This window comes from Molothrus ater, chromosome 5, assembly GCF_012460135.2.
Source record: "Molothrus ater isolate BHLD 08-10-18 breed brown headed cowbird chromosome 5, BPBGC_Mater_1.1, whole genome shotgun sequence".
In the NCBI taxonomy this organism is placed as follows: Eukaryota; Metazoa; Chordata; class Aves; order Passeriformes; family Icteridae; genus Molothrus; species Molothrus ater.
In genome coordinates, this window is record NC_050482.2 from 60,962,174 (window position 1) to 60,978,120 (window position 15,947).

A 15,947-nucleotide genomic window follows, 5' to 3' on the forward strand; every position below is an offset into this window, starting at 1 on the left:
TAGTCCTGTCCTACTGCACAACAAAAAGAGCTGTATGCCTGAGAAACCACTGTTATCTGTCATTCTGCCACATACCTCCAATTTCCCCCTCTCCACAAATTCCTGCTCCTCTTTCCCAGCTGGTTCCCCCCTCCACCCCACCATCTCCAACCTTTCTGCTCCAATATATAATTTTCCCCCGTTTATAAGGAAAGGAGCGTGTCACTCATTTATTTTCCCTCAACCAGTGAAACTATTCTCATGTATCACTAGCAGGACCTCTCCTGTGGGTGCCACATTAGAACAAAGGGGAGTGACTTTAATTCAGAGAAGGGCCAGAGCCCCCTCCTCCTTTTAATGAAAAAACAGAAGAGAGACAAAGAGTAAAAATCAGGGGTAAAAGGATTCTGGACTCAGAAGTGCAGAGCCAGTTCTTCCTCCCCATCCTGATTTTTGTGAGAAGGTTCCCAGTTTCTTATGTTGCAGTGAACCCTAAGTCAAAGATCACCCCAGCTCCTCCCCAGCCATGTGTACCCCCCCTGCTGTCTGAAATTTGGCTAAAAAAAAAGCTTCAACAGCTCATTTTGAGTCCCTTGTCTCTAAAATAGCAATACATGAAGTTAAAAGCCACATTAGTTATACCTACATCTAGTTTGCTGGAATTTGAGAGTTTTTTTAATTGTGCAACTCTGGATCGCCCAGTTCTTTTTCTAAAACCTGAATTTTCCTTTCCCCAAAGCACCGTACGTTCCCTTGTTCCTCCTCCTTTGAACCCACCGTTGGGTAGAGTGTTTGAACATAAACCCAAGCTATGTCCTGAGATGGTGTGAGAATTTCAGCCTTCCCCCAGCAGTACTTCAGAGGGACAAACCCCCGCTCGCTCACGACAGCAGGGGCAGAGCCAGCCGGGGTTTTTCCGAGCTTTAATTGAGCAATTCCCTCATCACCTCTTTACAACCAAACGGAGAGAAGGCGGCTGTAACTCACCTCTCTGCAATCCCTTAGGGCAGCCTGGAAAAAACCCAGACAGCAGGAAAACCTCCCAAACCAGCAGCCCTACAACCACTCCCGCCTGAAAGTTTGGTCTGCGCAGCACGGAGCACCGCGCGTACAGCATCTTCTACTTCCAGGCTGAAACTTAGGTACACAATGTGTAAAGGCACAAGAACATAGAATTCCCTCATATATACCGTGATGCAAAGCATCTGTGAGGGACGGCACGCGAGGAGAGCAGATATTTATGCGTTTAAAATGGGTCCGTGTGTTTGTTCACAGGGGGTGCATGTGCCATGGGGAGCCGGTGTCCCGGCGGGTGTGACACAAAGACACACAAAAACAGAAACACAAACACACACACACAAACACACACACAAACACATGCTCACACAAACACACAAACAGAAACACACACACAAACAGAAACATACACACGCAAACACACACAAACAAATTCACACACAAACACACACTAACACAAACACACTCACACAAGCAAAAACAGAAACACACACACAAACACACACACAAAGAGAAACACACACACGCAAACACACACACAAACACAAATTCACACAAACACTCACACACACACTCACACACCCGTACACAAACGCAAACACACACAAATAGAAACACTCACACACACACACAGAAACACACACTCACACACAAACACACACACAAATACAAACACACACTCACACAAACACACAAACAGAAACACGTGCGCACACACACGCAAACACAAACACACACACAAATAGAAACACACACATTCACACACTCACACAAACACACACACTCACACAAACACACACACACGCTCACACACACACACACACACGCACGATCGCGGCCCCAGCCGCTCCGGGACTGCCCCGGCGGGAGGACGGGGACAGGCGGCGCTTCCCGGAGGCGGCGGCCGCTCCCCGCTGGCGAGGGCCGGGCTGGGCTGTGCCGGGGAGCGCTGTGCCGGGCTGGGCTGGGCTGTGCCGGGCTGGGCTGGGCTGTGCCGGGCTGGGCTGGGCTGGGCTGGGCTGGGCTGTGCCGGGGAGCGCTGTGCCGGCCTGGGCTGGGCTGTGCCGGGGAGCGCTGTGCCGGGGAGCGCTGTGACGGGCTGGGCTGGGCTGTGCCGGGCTGGGCTCTGCCGGGCTGGGCTGGGCTGCGGCCAGGCTGGGCTGTGCTGTGCCGGGCAGCCCCGCCGGACCCTTTCCCCCCGTGGGCAGGTCAGGGGAGCGGAATAGCGGCGCGGGGCCGAGCGGGGCAGGGCAGAACCGGTCCCCGCGGGCCGGGGCGGGGCGGGCAGGGGGCCGTGCCTGGCACCTGTGCGGCGGGCGGGGCGCGGCTCGGCCCCGGCGCTGGGGAAGCGGCGGAGGCGCAACAGGTCCGCGGAGCCGAGCGGAGCCGAGCCCATGGCCCGAGCAGGGCCCGAGCAGGGCTACATCCGCACCGTGCTGGGCCAGCAGATCCTGGGCGAGCTGGACAGCTCCAGCCTGGCGCTGCCCTCCGAGGAGCGGCTGAAGCTGTCGGGAGATCGCGCCGGGGAGGAGAAAGCGCTGCGGATCCAGCGGCAGGTCCAGCAGACGCTGGCCAGGAAGAGCCGGGGCTCGCTGTACAATGGTGAGTGCCCGCCCGGGACGGGAGGGATCCGGGACACGGCTCCGGGATGGGACCCGCCTGGCCCCGGGGCTGCCCGGCCCTGGGGCGTGCGGATTGCTCCGGCAGGAAATCAAAATCGTGGCTCTGTCGCCTCTGCTTTTACTCTTTTCCCACCGCAGGAGTTTCTCCCTCCCAACCTCCGCCGTACTCGATGTGTGCCGGGGCCGCTGCAGGCTCTCCGCTGCCCGAGACGGGAACCGAGTTGAAATTCTGTGCTGAAATTCTCCTGATCCAACAGCCGCTTCATGTGCTTATTTTAGTGCCTTTAGCTTTACCCACCGCTCCTTTTTGGGAAGTAAAATGGGAAGAATCGTAGGAAAAGTTTTGCCTTGTTTAACCGTGAAATTAAAAAAAAAAAAAAAAAAAAAAAAGTTTGGAAAAGTAACTCTAGGAAAGGCATGAATGGGGAGCAGAGAACGATAACGCTATCAGACATTATTTACCCAGCTCTTTGACATGCGTGCTGCAAATTGACGTCAATCATCCCTCCCTTCCCAGATCTTGTGGCCAGGAGGCCAAACCCGTCAGGAAACCCGCGGCCACACCTTGTACCTACCCCAAGCAGAGCCCGATCGCAGCCCCAGGCACCCACAGGGTGACTGCCAGCTGCTGAGGTTAAAGGCAAGGTACTCGAGAGGTTTAGTCTTAACTATTCCTCAAAACTTTATATGCCATGGAACTTTAATTCTGTTTTTGAATGGGAAGGTATGACTGACTCACAGGCTACATGCCCTGTTGCTCCATTGTCCTTAAAGAAGTTGTCACCTTTCATTTGCTAAAAGCTGTGAGACAAAAGTCTTTATAACCATGCTTCACTCATCTATCTTAAGAGTCAGGCAGACGAATATTTTCTTGTTCTTTGTCTGGCCTCTATTTTTAAAAACAACTCATGGCAAAAATGGGCATATTCTGCTTGTAGAAATCAGTTGTACAAGTCAAAAAAATGGATGTGCAATGTGCAAATAAACATGCAAGTCCTTAGCTTGGCTGCTGTAATTTAAATATGGATTCTAAACACTTTTAGGGTAGCTTAATTTCTTTTTCTCTCAGCAGAGAGCCTGCAAAAAGCTTTTTAAGAGTAGTTTATAAATGTTACGGTGTAGTGAACCTGAGCTCATGCCTCTAAACCATGGATAAAACACTATGAAAACAGAGTTCCCCTGCTCTCAAGTCATCCTGGCTTCTCTGGAGTACTTTAACAGACCTGATGTATCTGGGGGATAGTTATCTTGGTTTGCTTTGTTTTTCTAAAGGTCAAGTATTTGATGCCCTTGCATTTCTGAGACAGCAAAGCTTTTAAACTTCAGGATAAGGGGTGGAAAATGGCATGTCTGTAACATGTCATGTTCATGCAAAAAAATGAACTTTTCTTCTTTCAAACTTATTTTTACAGGCAAGTTGCTGTACAGTTTTTAGTCCCACTGTAAAACTCAGAAAAAAGTAATGAAAACTGAAATGCATTCCATTAATTTATACATATGTATAGTACATGTCTATCTGCCTAGATCTTAAATATATGTAATGTGAATAATAGCCAGTCTTGTATTTAACATGTTGGCTTTCCTGAAAAATACACATAAACTTGCACGTGTGTCCCAATGTGCTTTCTAGACATACTTGCTCAAAAATTGACCATGCTTTCAGAAACATTAGAATTCTGATGTGTAGGGAACTTTTTAAAAATATGCCCCTTTTTACATGCAAAATCATCCCTTTCTGTGAATTACAGCCCTTTCCTGGCTACATTCATCAAGGCTCTTAAATTGTTTGCAGTTTCAGGGAGGATTACACAGGTTCAGAGGGAGCAGGAGCAGCCCCCTGTGACATAACTGTCCTGTCTGCAGGAGTATTTCAGACTCTGCTCAACAAGGCACTTGGTGCATACCGAGCCACAGTGTTCACATGCATGCCTAAAATTAGCCAAGCACATAACCACTGGGTGTGAAAAATCAGTGGTAGGAAAAGTTCTTGCCCAGTGTTAGCAGTGCACACCCATTTTCTACTGACTGTACTCTGACTATACTCTACTGAAACTTTGAAGCCACAAGAAGCAATTTGTCAGCCAGCATAATTTCTCCCTAGAGTTTCAAATTAGAGGTGTCTGCGTAGCCTTCAGCGCTACTTTTATATGGAACTATTTTATTCCTCCTACCCCCATACTGTTTGTTGTGTCATGCCCTTTCCCCCCTTTTGGTAGGTGTGTTTCTTTCTGATAATAGAAATTCAGTAATCTCCAGATTTGAGGATTCCACCTGCTGCCAAAGGAATGAAGTTACATATGTGCTCAACTCTTTTCAAGATGTTCTCAAGCATTGTTAATAGCTTTTCAAGCAGTTCAACAGCAGCTGCAGCTTGTCCAGTTTACCCACTGTTGAGCCTTTATAAATTAAATCACTGCACTTAAAAGTTTTGAACAACTAAAGCAGTCATATCAAATTTCTGGATGCTATTTAGGAATGGAAGTACAATGGTAGGTAGTTCCACCTCATCAAAGTGGCATTTGGAATCAGAGATTTTAATGACTGGTGTTTTGTTGTCCAGGCTGATTTTATTTCATGTACATTTTAGGAATCTTTTAAACTTCATTCTGTTGATGAGTCCACTTGCCTCTGCTCTTGTTCCTTTTAGATTTTGATTGGCTCTTTAAGGCATCCTTATCAGGATGTAAATCAGGATGCCTTATCTGACTGTAAAAAATGAGGGCAGAATTGAGTAATGTATCACATAAAACCAAATGGCCTGATGAACTGCTGTCTGTGGACTGATTCTTTTTCTAACAAGTTTTATAAACACAGCGTGTTTATTAAAAAACAAAACAAACAAAAAAATAAAAGCAGAATTCAATCTTACGTGATTTCCAAATAAACAGCATCAGATATAAGATGATGGAAATCAGAGACTTATTTATTCCTCACATTTAATAATTTCTAAAATTCCTAGCATTTTCTTGTTAGAGTTGCTTTTAGGGACTCGGGGCACTTTTCTGTCCTTAGCTTTCTATTTTGCAGAATGCTGGCATGTTAACTGTTCCATAGTAAGTTTCTGTTTCTGTCTGTCTGGGATAAGGAAGTAGAAAAAATATCTGGGTTGACTTTCTATTTTTGTTGGTGTTGTTACATTCCTCTGCTTTCTGAGGCAGAAGAAATTTTTTTCTTGTGTAAATGTCTTCCAACCAAATGTTAGAAGAACTCCTCTGGGACCAGGCACGTGCTGGCAGAGTGATGAAGGAGCACAATCAAAAGGAAGGCTCTTTGATCTGGAGATGAAGGGATTCAATGATGGTTTTGATATGCCATCATTAAATGTCATCCTCTCAGTCCATCCTGAGTGCTGAAGTACAAAAAGGGATGGGAGGGTGCCAGTCTGGATGGGAGGAGGTGACCACCCAGGTGCCCTGAGCAGGAGTGGGCAATGAGCACTGGGCAGGGGCGCACTCTGGGGGTGTGACAGTCCCTCAGGTCCTCTTACATTGATGTGTTCAGGTACAGCTACATTGATCACTGCACTGAGAAGTTCAAAGCCAAAATTTGGCTTTCATGGTATCCATTCAAATATGAAGACTCACATCAGAGAGTTCCCCCTGTCTGTGATTTAAGGGGGATTTGATACACCCAGCCCCGTAGTGGAGATAATTGTCTTTTTCATCTTCCAGATATCTTAGAGATGCCTCTTGTCATGGTTGTTTCTGAAAGCAAAGCAAACATTACATTAGAGTGGTCTGTCTGCAGCCATAGGCAGTGATTCAGTGACTGCTGGGGAGGAATTCCCAAAGCCTTGGGACGTGTTGGGCTTGTCACCTCCAGGGGGACAAAGGGAACTTGAGAAGAGCCCCTCTGGAGACAGATGGGATTTCTGCTCTGTCATCTGTACAGCCTGCTCCTGCCTCCTGATACTGGAATTATTTTTTCTGGTCTCAGAATTTTCCTGTAACTGTTGCAGAATCAGGTGACTTCTGCACAGTTTTTATTTTAGGCGTGGAGAAGAGCAGAGGGGTTCAGTTTGCCTCCTCTACTGACCACATCCAAGGTGTTCCTCAGCTGTTTTAGTTCACACTGACAGCAGAGAGGGAGCTGATAAGCAGTTCCACTCAGTTGCCCACACATGGGTGTCTGATGCTGTCTGAGATGCCTGGGTTGTCCAAAATACCCTTATGGGTTGACAGACATGATGCAGGGCCTGCAGCAAACCCATTGTTTCCTGACTGGCTGCTGGAAATCAAGTGTGGTGTCCTATGGCCTCTCAAACAGTGTTTGTCCCTGTGGATGAGTAACTGAATCATGTGCTTATTTCCTGAGGAGAGAGTTTTTGTGAAAGACTGAGAACCACAGTCAGAGAGTACTAGTCCTAACAGAAAATAAGAACATAATATAAATTTTAAAAATAAGAATTCTTGGCTTTTTAAAATCAAACAACAAAACATTGCACTGGGCGTGTAAGGGTTTTGTAGTACAGGGAAAATAAACTGAGGGAAGCCTCGCTGGCAAGCTCTGATCAGGTCACCTATTCTGCATCTCATAACTCTTGGAAAGGCACAGCACTTCAGTTCCCACTTTCTCCTTTACCACACTGACTTCTGGCACAAGAAACTAACCAGCACACAGTAAAAACCATGTCTTTTATGTCTGCCTAATAAATCTACAGGTAAAAGGCCAGTAGAATAATTTACTGATGTGATAAAAGCAAGCAAGACACAACTGCAAAGTGAAATTCCATAGGTTGACAAGTACTGTGTTTGTCTGTGAAAGAGAAAAAATTTACTGAAGGATAATTTCACAGGGTAAAAAAAGGGGACTGCTTGAAAGATAACTGCATGGTACAATTCTTGATTTACTGAGTTTTGTTTTTCTAAGAGGGAACTATTAGATATGTTGTTTATCAGCCAGTTAATGGACAGCCTTGTTATTTTTCACTTGTTCTCTTTTTTGTATTTTTATTTTATTTTAATAAAGACAAGCTTAGAGTTATCTAAAATATGCAAAAATTACTTGCTGAAAGGGCCTTTGTGCCCTAAGTAGGTAACTGAGAATACTTTCTCACTAAGTACAGTAAACAGGAAAAAAAATACAAACTGTAAAGAAACAGAAATTTATGGGAATTTATATTTCATGATTTATTGTATTAAAGTCCTTTAATATGCAGCAATGAAGAAAGTGAATCTTTAAAAAGCCAGCACTTAGCTGAGATGGGCTTTTACTGGGCACCTGAAATAGTACATTGCTGTGGGAATTATATGACACAAATGAGACATCCATATAAATCTGTAGATCTGGGATGTTGGTGCACATTTCTGTGAATTTTTTGCAGTATAAGAGAAGAATTTACTCCTGCCTCTTTCTCATGTGCTCAGGTAACCCTTGGGCTATGGTAACCTTGTAATGTCAGGAAGGAATTATTACAATCCAAATCATGAGCCTGACCAAGCTGCACCATTCCACTCTCATGACACAAAGTTACCGTGAATGTGTCCTAACAAACCACCTCATACATGTTTAAATCTGCCAAAATGAGAGAACTGGAAAGTATGATTATACAAGTAAAATTATTGCAAGTTATGTTTGAATTAGGCCTCAAATTATCCCATTCTGCCATTATATTGTATTGTATTTTACTGTATTGTGGGACACACAAATTTGATCTTCAGCAGTTTGGGCAAGGCAGTGATTGGTTCTTTAGATTTCTTCTCTGTAGTACCTCAGGTAATATTTGCTGTTTTGAAAATTGATGGCCAGCTAACTTCTTTATTGACCACTGTTACCTGTTCAGCCTAGTAGGGCCATTTATGACTGATTTGAGGTCTGCTTCCAACTTCTATTTCAGCTCTTTAAACCCATGTTAACTACATTCCTATGTGCAGATTCTTGTAGTAGCATCTCATAAATAATTATTTCATTAATATCTGTTGCTTTCAAAAGTTTCATTAATAGAAGCATTCACTCCTTGAAAATGAAGAGAGTGAAAAAAAGGAACAGTCCAAAGGTTTTGTGGGCCTGTTTGGGGTTTTACTGGAAGAAATAACCACGATGTGCTGCTCTGCTTTCAGAGCTGGGTCATGGAAAAAAAGAGAGCAGATAACCAGATAAGATGTGCATCTTTGATATTATTTGTAGGATTAGTGAACCTTTCAGGTGCAGATTAGAAGTGCCACTGGACAGCCCAGCTTTACAGCACCATGAGCCACAGAGTTTGTTCACAGACTCTTTGTGCTGCTTGGGTGGAGCACTGAGACCAGTGAAGCATTATTTGCTCCCATACTCTGTCATTAAATTGGCACCTGAGGGAGAGGAAACAGCAGCAGCTGAGGCAGACAGCTGTGAAATAGAGAGTCTATTCTCAGTGTGTGCTGTTTGTTTACAACTGTACGTGGTGAAATCTGCATCTCTAGTGTGCACAGTAACAGATACAGACATCAACCTGTGTTTCTCAGCTCCAATCTACAGCTGCAATATTTTCATCTCTTGTGTACATAGTCAGCCAGGGTAAACCATGCATTTATATATTTATTTGCATGTACATTCACAGTGGTTACAGTGAAAAATAAGTGTTCTTAGTTCAGTGATACTGTTTTTCAGCACTTAATCAGCTTGTTATCTGGGATATTTAAAGTATCAGCTTGCTTTGCTAAAACATTTTTCATAGCTGCAGGAGTCACTGGACTCCTAAAAGCTAAAAATAACTCTTAAGCAAAGTACATAGGGAATTGAAAAAAAAATGGCTTGTATCCTTGGGAAAATGCAAATATCCCTCCACGATTTCCCTGTTCAATTTTACATAAATGTCAGTGCTGACTGCTGCCAGTATTATGTATCACCCTTTATCAGAATGCCATGTTTTGGTAAGATCTTACTAATATTAGTTTTTGGTTCCAGGCAGCCTGCACCGTGCATCCAGTGTACCAGAGCGTGTCTACAACATGGGGCATCACTGAGAATGATTCTGCACCAAGGTCTCCCTACAGCTTCTCATATTACCAGGCAAACCAGGTGAGGCAAGGAAGACAATGAGTAGAAATGAAAATAGTATCACACATATAGTTTAATCGTTTTGTTGCCACAAATAATAGCATTTAGGTGGTGTTATGAGGTTTGTTTGCTTGTTGTTTTTTTTTTCTTAAAACCTGATTTTTAGAAAATGAGGGTTTTACAATGAAATCTCTTAATGTTCTCCCTTCCTTCCAATGACTTCAGTAGCCAGATTCAAGCCAATCATACAGATGGGCTGTTTGCAGTCCTGTTGGGTTTGTGAGAACTGGCATCAGGGTAGAAAATGAAAAATCATATTTACACTCCACTGAGGCAAAGGCCGTGACAAGTCAGATTTTCATCCCTCCCACCAGACAGCAGCTCAGTCAGCACATCTGTACCTCAGGGTGGCCAGAGGCCAGGCTGCCCAGGCAAACAGAATTGAGCATCCAAAATCAAAGGAAAACAGATTGCTTTAGTTTCACAAATACTTAAGTTTTCACAATGTGGTTCTTTATAATTTTAAACACTCCTGTTGTTACCTGTTTTATCATTATAAGAATTCCAGCAGTAGAGTCCTTGCAATACAATGGTGTTTCTAAACCATCTAATCATAAATTCTCTTGTTATTTTGACCAGGTTTTCTTGGGGTCATGGCCTGAACACTGAGATAAATAATTGGTTTTCTGCAGGGTTTTTGACACAGCTCATAATTGGCTTTGGACCTATTTGAAGGAGTGACTGGGAAATTAACACAGCTCAATAGCAATGCTCCTGCACAATCAGTTTAGTAAACTGAAAGCATTTTGGCTTGAGAACAGAAACATTTATTTGGTAAATAACTGTGTATGAAGGGGGCAATTCTTTCCTAATTTTAGACTACTTGAGAATGGCATTTTGTCATTAAAAACAATAGCCCAGCTTTTGACCAGGCAGTGAAGCAGCTCTGGCTCTTTACAGGGAGAGACAGAAGCATTTACTTAAACACATTTCATTCTCTGTCCTCCCATCCTCTATTCTCATCTGTCCTGCAGTCCATAATATTTGACCTGAATTCATTCCTTCCAGAAGACAGCAACAAGAGGAAAGCTGGAGGTGACATAGGAATCACAAGAAAAAAATACAGTTTACCAGGCAGGGGGTGGGGAGAAAAGAGAAAAAAGTATAAAAGCTGGGAAAAGCCACAAGATCTAGTACTTCACAAAAAATGTTAATTATCCCCAAACAACAGATAAAGATATCCTTGATAACTTCTGTAGAATAAACAGATATATCCAATGATATTTTCCTGAGCCTGCTAGTTTCTATAACCTTTACTCCTTTTGTGAGTCATCTGTCACCCTCAGGATCTCCTCAACAGTGAAATAAAGGGAATTCAGTCTGGCATCCATCTGCTAAGCACTGTTTTTTCAATTAAAAGCTTGTGTAAACTTCTCAGTTTACCTTAAAAAATGCCTTTAATATTTCTAAGCTTTAACACAATGTGGAGATATGGAGCTTTCTTTTATGGTTGTATGCCCCTATGCTTACTGATTTTTTAAAAATTGGTCTATGACTCCTCTATTTCAAGGCCAAATAGTTGATTTAGTTCAGGAAGGTTTTGAATGGAGAATGCAAGAAAAAAGGATAAGAATCAAGAAGCCTCAAATGGTACCTAAAAGTAAGAATCTTGAAGATACGTTCTACAAAGAAAGGTTGATGGCCATGGATTTGTTTAGTTTAGAAAAGAGAAAATTGTAAAGCCAGATTATGATCTAATACAGTCTTTCCCCATTAGGTATAGGAAGAAAAAATAATCTAAAATTGCAACTGTAGAATTAAGGAAGTTGTTGAGATGGTGAAATGGTAATTTTAATTTTCTTGGAATGTTATACAGTCTCCTTAATTTTTTTAGAGGCTAAACAATGAGAGAAGGGACTATCTCTTTTTACTAGATCCCACCACAAATGAACACAAGTGCTATATAACTTTATATTAATAAGGTAATTACCAATATCAAAACACTTCAGTATAAATTTTTTTTATCTGATTAATTAATTTTCTTCTGTCTATTAGAGAGCCTTGAATTTAGCTTTAGTAGCAGATGTTGGTGTTAATCCCCAAGGAGTTTCAACAGAAGAATCTCCATTAATAATCAATCTGTTCATTACCTGGCTTAATTATGCAACTGGTTTGAGTTCATGACAAAAGACAGGATGCTTAGCCTTTGCCTCCTGATGTTTAGACTATACTTCTTCCTGCCTCCATGAGGGAGGTACCAAGAAGTGTGGCAGAATCCCATTTGATGCACAATTTTGGCAAGGTTAACATATTTTTTTGCGATTCTGAGAGCAGACGGTAGAATTTTTGCCTTTGATTTGGTTTCTCTTGGTTTGGTTTCTCTTGGTTTGGTTTCTCTTGGTTTGGTTTCTCTGCTGCTAATCCCAAATGCTGTGACCTTACTGTGGCTCCTGTTGTTTCGTGCCCCCTGGAGCAGGTCGCCTCCCCATCCTCTTACACCAACGGCTGGGGGACAAGGATTGCCTACAGGACGATGGAGGAGAGAGCTCAAAGGCAGCCTCTGAAGAGACTGGAGGTGTCACCCCAAAGAAATCCGGACAGGTTGGCCTACATACCCCAGGATTTTCACTACGATGGAGGGATCACAGCTGGGCTGTCCCTGAGGCACGGAGGAGATGGCCTGAGGTGCAGCGGGACCGTGCCGCCGCGGTACGCCCGCTCCGAGATCGTCGGCTACAGCCTCCATGACTCCGTGCACAGGGGCCGCTCCTTCAGGAGGCGCTCCCGCCTGGGGGCTGCCAGCGATGCTCTCCTCGATGGTGCCTACCCCAGCCCTGCTGTCCCTCTGCACCACCAGCCTGGCAACAGCCGCAGCATGAGCAACCTCCTGGAGAAGGAGAACTACCTGGCCTCGGAGAGCGCCGTGGGACAAGTGAGGTCCCCGGCCGCGTCCCGCTTGTCTCAGAACAGGCACTCCGTGAGGTCCAGCTTCTACCAAACCTCCTTCAGAAACACCCAGAGCAGGAGGGGGGTTTCCCAGCCAGCTTCCATAGGCAGTGTCACTGCAGAAACGGATGGGAAGAGGATGCCAGTGACAGCTGCCGTGGCCGCAGCAGGGAGGAATGGGTTCCTGCAGAGCGAGCAAGCGACCCTCAATGGATCTCAGCTGGGGTAAGCACAGTGCAGGACCTGCTTTGGCTCTGGCCTCTCACAGCTGACAAGAACGTGCTTGTTAGAAAGGAAACTGATAGCCTTTGGTTCAGCAGCCAGCATCATGCATGAAATATCAGTGCAGAGCAGGCAGAAAGTAGATTGGCTTTTAAAAAGCCATATCCAGCGCAACGGAGGAAAGGGGAGAAAAAATGTATGTGTATGTACAGTGCAAGGTGTACACCTCCTGCTGAAGTTTGGGACCCCCTTTTGCCAAGAGTTAACTTTATCAGGAGACATGAAACAGTCACTGAGTAATTTACAACCTAAATCACAATACACAATTAGCAAATTTTGTGCTCACAAGAGCCTGTACAATATCAGCACTGGTTCTCATGGGAACAGGTCAGAAAAGTACCAGTGGGACATTTTGGCAATTGACAATTTCCAGTTAAAAATCCTCCATGGTTTCAAGGACACCTCTTAGTTTTTATAAACTTTATCAGGAGACATAAAACAGTCACTGAGTAACTTACAATCTAAGTCACAGTACACAAAATTGTATTGGCAAATTTTGTGCTCACAAGAAGCCGTACGATATCAGCACTGGTTCTCACGGGAACAGGTTAGAAAAATACCAGTGGGACAGTTTTTGGCAGACTGACAATTTCCAGTTAAAAATCCTGCATGGTTTCAAGGACACCTCTTAGTTTTTATAAACTTCACGTAAAACATAAGCAGAAATTTTTCTTAGCTCTGTAGCACCATCCTTTCCTAGAAAAAATGCAAACTGCTCTGAATCCCAAGACCCCACAGCTTCCTACCACCATGAGATCCTACATTCTCTGAGGGAGTTATCTTAATTTGAAACTCTATTAGCTCCATGCCAAAAAAGTCCCAAATCTGCCCCCACTTCATAAAAATTGTTTAAAATACTGGAAAGGGTTTTTTGGGTTTTTTCCCAAAATTACTTCCCCCACCAAATATTCCTTTCCAGAGAAGATTTCAGAATGTTTAAAATCTCTTCCATTTTCAAAAGAGAAATTTTATTATTTCTAAATTTCCTCTCAGGAGTGAATATCTTTACATTTTAGAATAATTCTGAATGTTTCCAGAGCTGTTACATTTCAGTGGACAGAACAAGCCACTTGAGAAGGTTGCATATTTATTCTGGTTTTTGCTGCTGTTTCAGAATTCAAATAAAGATCCTAAAATTTCTGTTTAAGTTAATCATAGTGTCATTTACAACACTGTTATTAAGAAATGTTATTCCCACAACTGTGTAGCTCTTAAGTTCATTTTTCTGAAGACTTATCTTTCTTCTTTTTCTGAGTTTCTTGCTTTGTGAGAAAAGGCATCACCTGATATCACTGCCATGTGCAGATCAGGTATATTTTGTTGTCAAGTACATGCTGTGTGTAGGATTATATTTGCAAACATATATTTTATGCTCACTCCTGCTCTCGACAGAAGTTTTCATCTCTGAGTGATGCAGGACTTAGGAGATCTGACATTACTTATGTTGACTTATAAGAATTCAGAAGAACCAGCTGAGAGCTCACAACAGCTAAAGATTTTGGAGGAGTAATGCTGAAAATAGGTATCTGGCTTTGTTTTTCAGTAGGGAGGACTTTGTTTTTCAGTAAGACAATTTACAAACATGAATCCCATTGATTTTATAATCTGCTTAACTTTTGGCACATTCTAAAATGCACTTCTGAGCCACAACCAACAATTTTTATCTTGAATTACATGTAGGAGCAATTTTGGCTTTTCTTTTGCAGGTGCAAACAGTGGAGTCTGGTTGGCTATCTGTACAAACATCAAAAATATTTTAACACCTTCAGATGTAAAAATCAGTCTTGAATCGTTGTACAAGAGGCTTTAATGTGACCATGTTAACTCAAATGGAAGATTTGTGATCTGCTGGAAATCTTTTGATGTCATAATTCCTTAAGGGCCAGTTTTTAGGTTCAGCATTTGCCAGAAGTTCTCTCAGTTAAAAGAATTTGTAGACACTCCTAGTTTTCTTGCTATTTCTCATTCTCTTATTTGAAGGTTGCATTTATCTGACATATTGCTGCCTTACTTGTTATTCCCTTAGTAATGTAAATAGGAGAAAAAAGATAAGCTTGTTTTTGGAGTAATTTAATTTTTCCAGAAATCTATACTTCTTTTTTTTTTAATTCAGGCCACAGTTTAAGTCTTTCCAAGTGAATTAAGAGAATGTAAAATAGTTGTGTAAGTTTAAATCTGTATACAGCATTTGAAACCTATCACAAATGCATTTTCAAACTTCCTGTAAAAGAATTAGCTCATGCTATGAAAGCAAAGTAGAAAAAATCAAAGTACAGAGATGCTATCTCTGTATCTTCTGGTGAAGTGAATCAGTTAAGAGCATCCTCATGATTAAGAGCTTAGAAAAGAGAGAGGCTCAACCTGAAGCTGTCTGAGAAATGGCTGCTTGCAGAATCTGACCTCTAAATGTGCTGAAAGCTGCCACAAAATGTATTTGTCTCGAAACTGGTATACTTTGGCAATTAAGCTGAAGTCAGAATCTTTCAAATCATTGTTCTGTTGAACAACCTCTGCTTGGCTGACCATTTGTTTGGTGTCTCTTCATGTGTCAGTCAGCCACAGAGCTAATTAAGTTTGCCTGTAATACTTTGAGGGTGGAAATGGAATCTTTGCATCAAATTCTATTTTGACAAGAGTTAGGGTGCTGCAGCTTTATGAATACCACTGAGGGTCAGAGATGGTATTGCATCCCTTACTGCTGCCAGATAAAATGTTAGGGAATGTTATTTTTGTCCAGTGGAGAGCAATCCAAGTATGGCACTGCACAACAGGAGAGAAATCCTCTGGCTGCTGCATGAAGGGGTAACTGTGACTGGGGAGCTGCATTGTGTTTGCAGGCACCCCCGTGGCAGGGAGGAATGATGCATCTGACTCATTGCTCTCAGAAGGGTAATTTAGTATTTTATGACACTACATTATATTAAAGAATACTATACTATACTAAGGAATACAGAAAAGATCCTTACTGAATGCTAAAATAATGAAAACTTGTGACTCTTTCCAGAGTCCTGACACAGCTTGGCACTGATTGGTCAAAGAGTCAAAACAGCTCACGCCAGAAATCCAATGAAACTGTCCCCATGTGGGTAAACAATCTCCAAACACATTCCACACGAGCAAAAC

The 15,947-nt window shown here is 43.0% G+C and overlaps 1 protein-coding gene across 1 annotated transcript in view; it reads left to right on the top strand.

Moving 5' to 3' along the window:
• Positions 1-2,390: 2,390 nt before the first annotated feature.
• The window catches only part of PKP2 (plakophilin 2), a 41,096-nt gene continuing 27,539 nt past the window's right edge, over positions 2,391-15,947 (top strand). Inside the window, 4 exon segments of the mRNA XM_036400201.1 lie at positions 2,391-2,598; positions 9,504-9,550; positions 9,552-9,617; positions 12,073-12,767. Of these exon segments, the coding sequence (XP_036256094.1) occupies positions 2,391-2,598; positions 9,504-9,550; positions 9,552-9,617; positions 12,073-12,767 (1,016 nt within the window).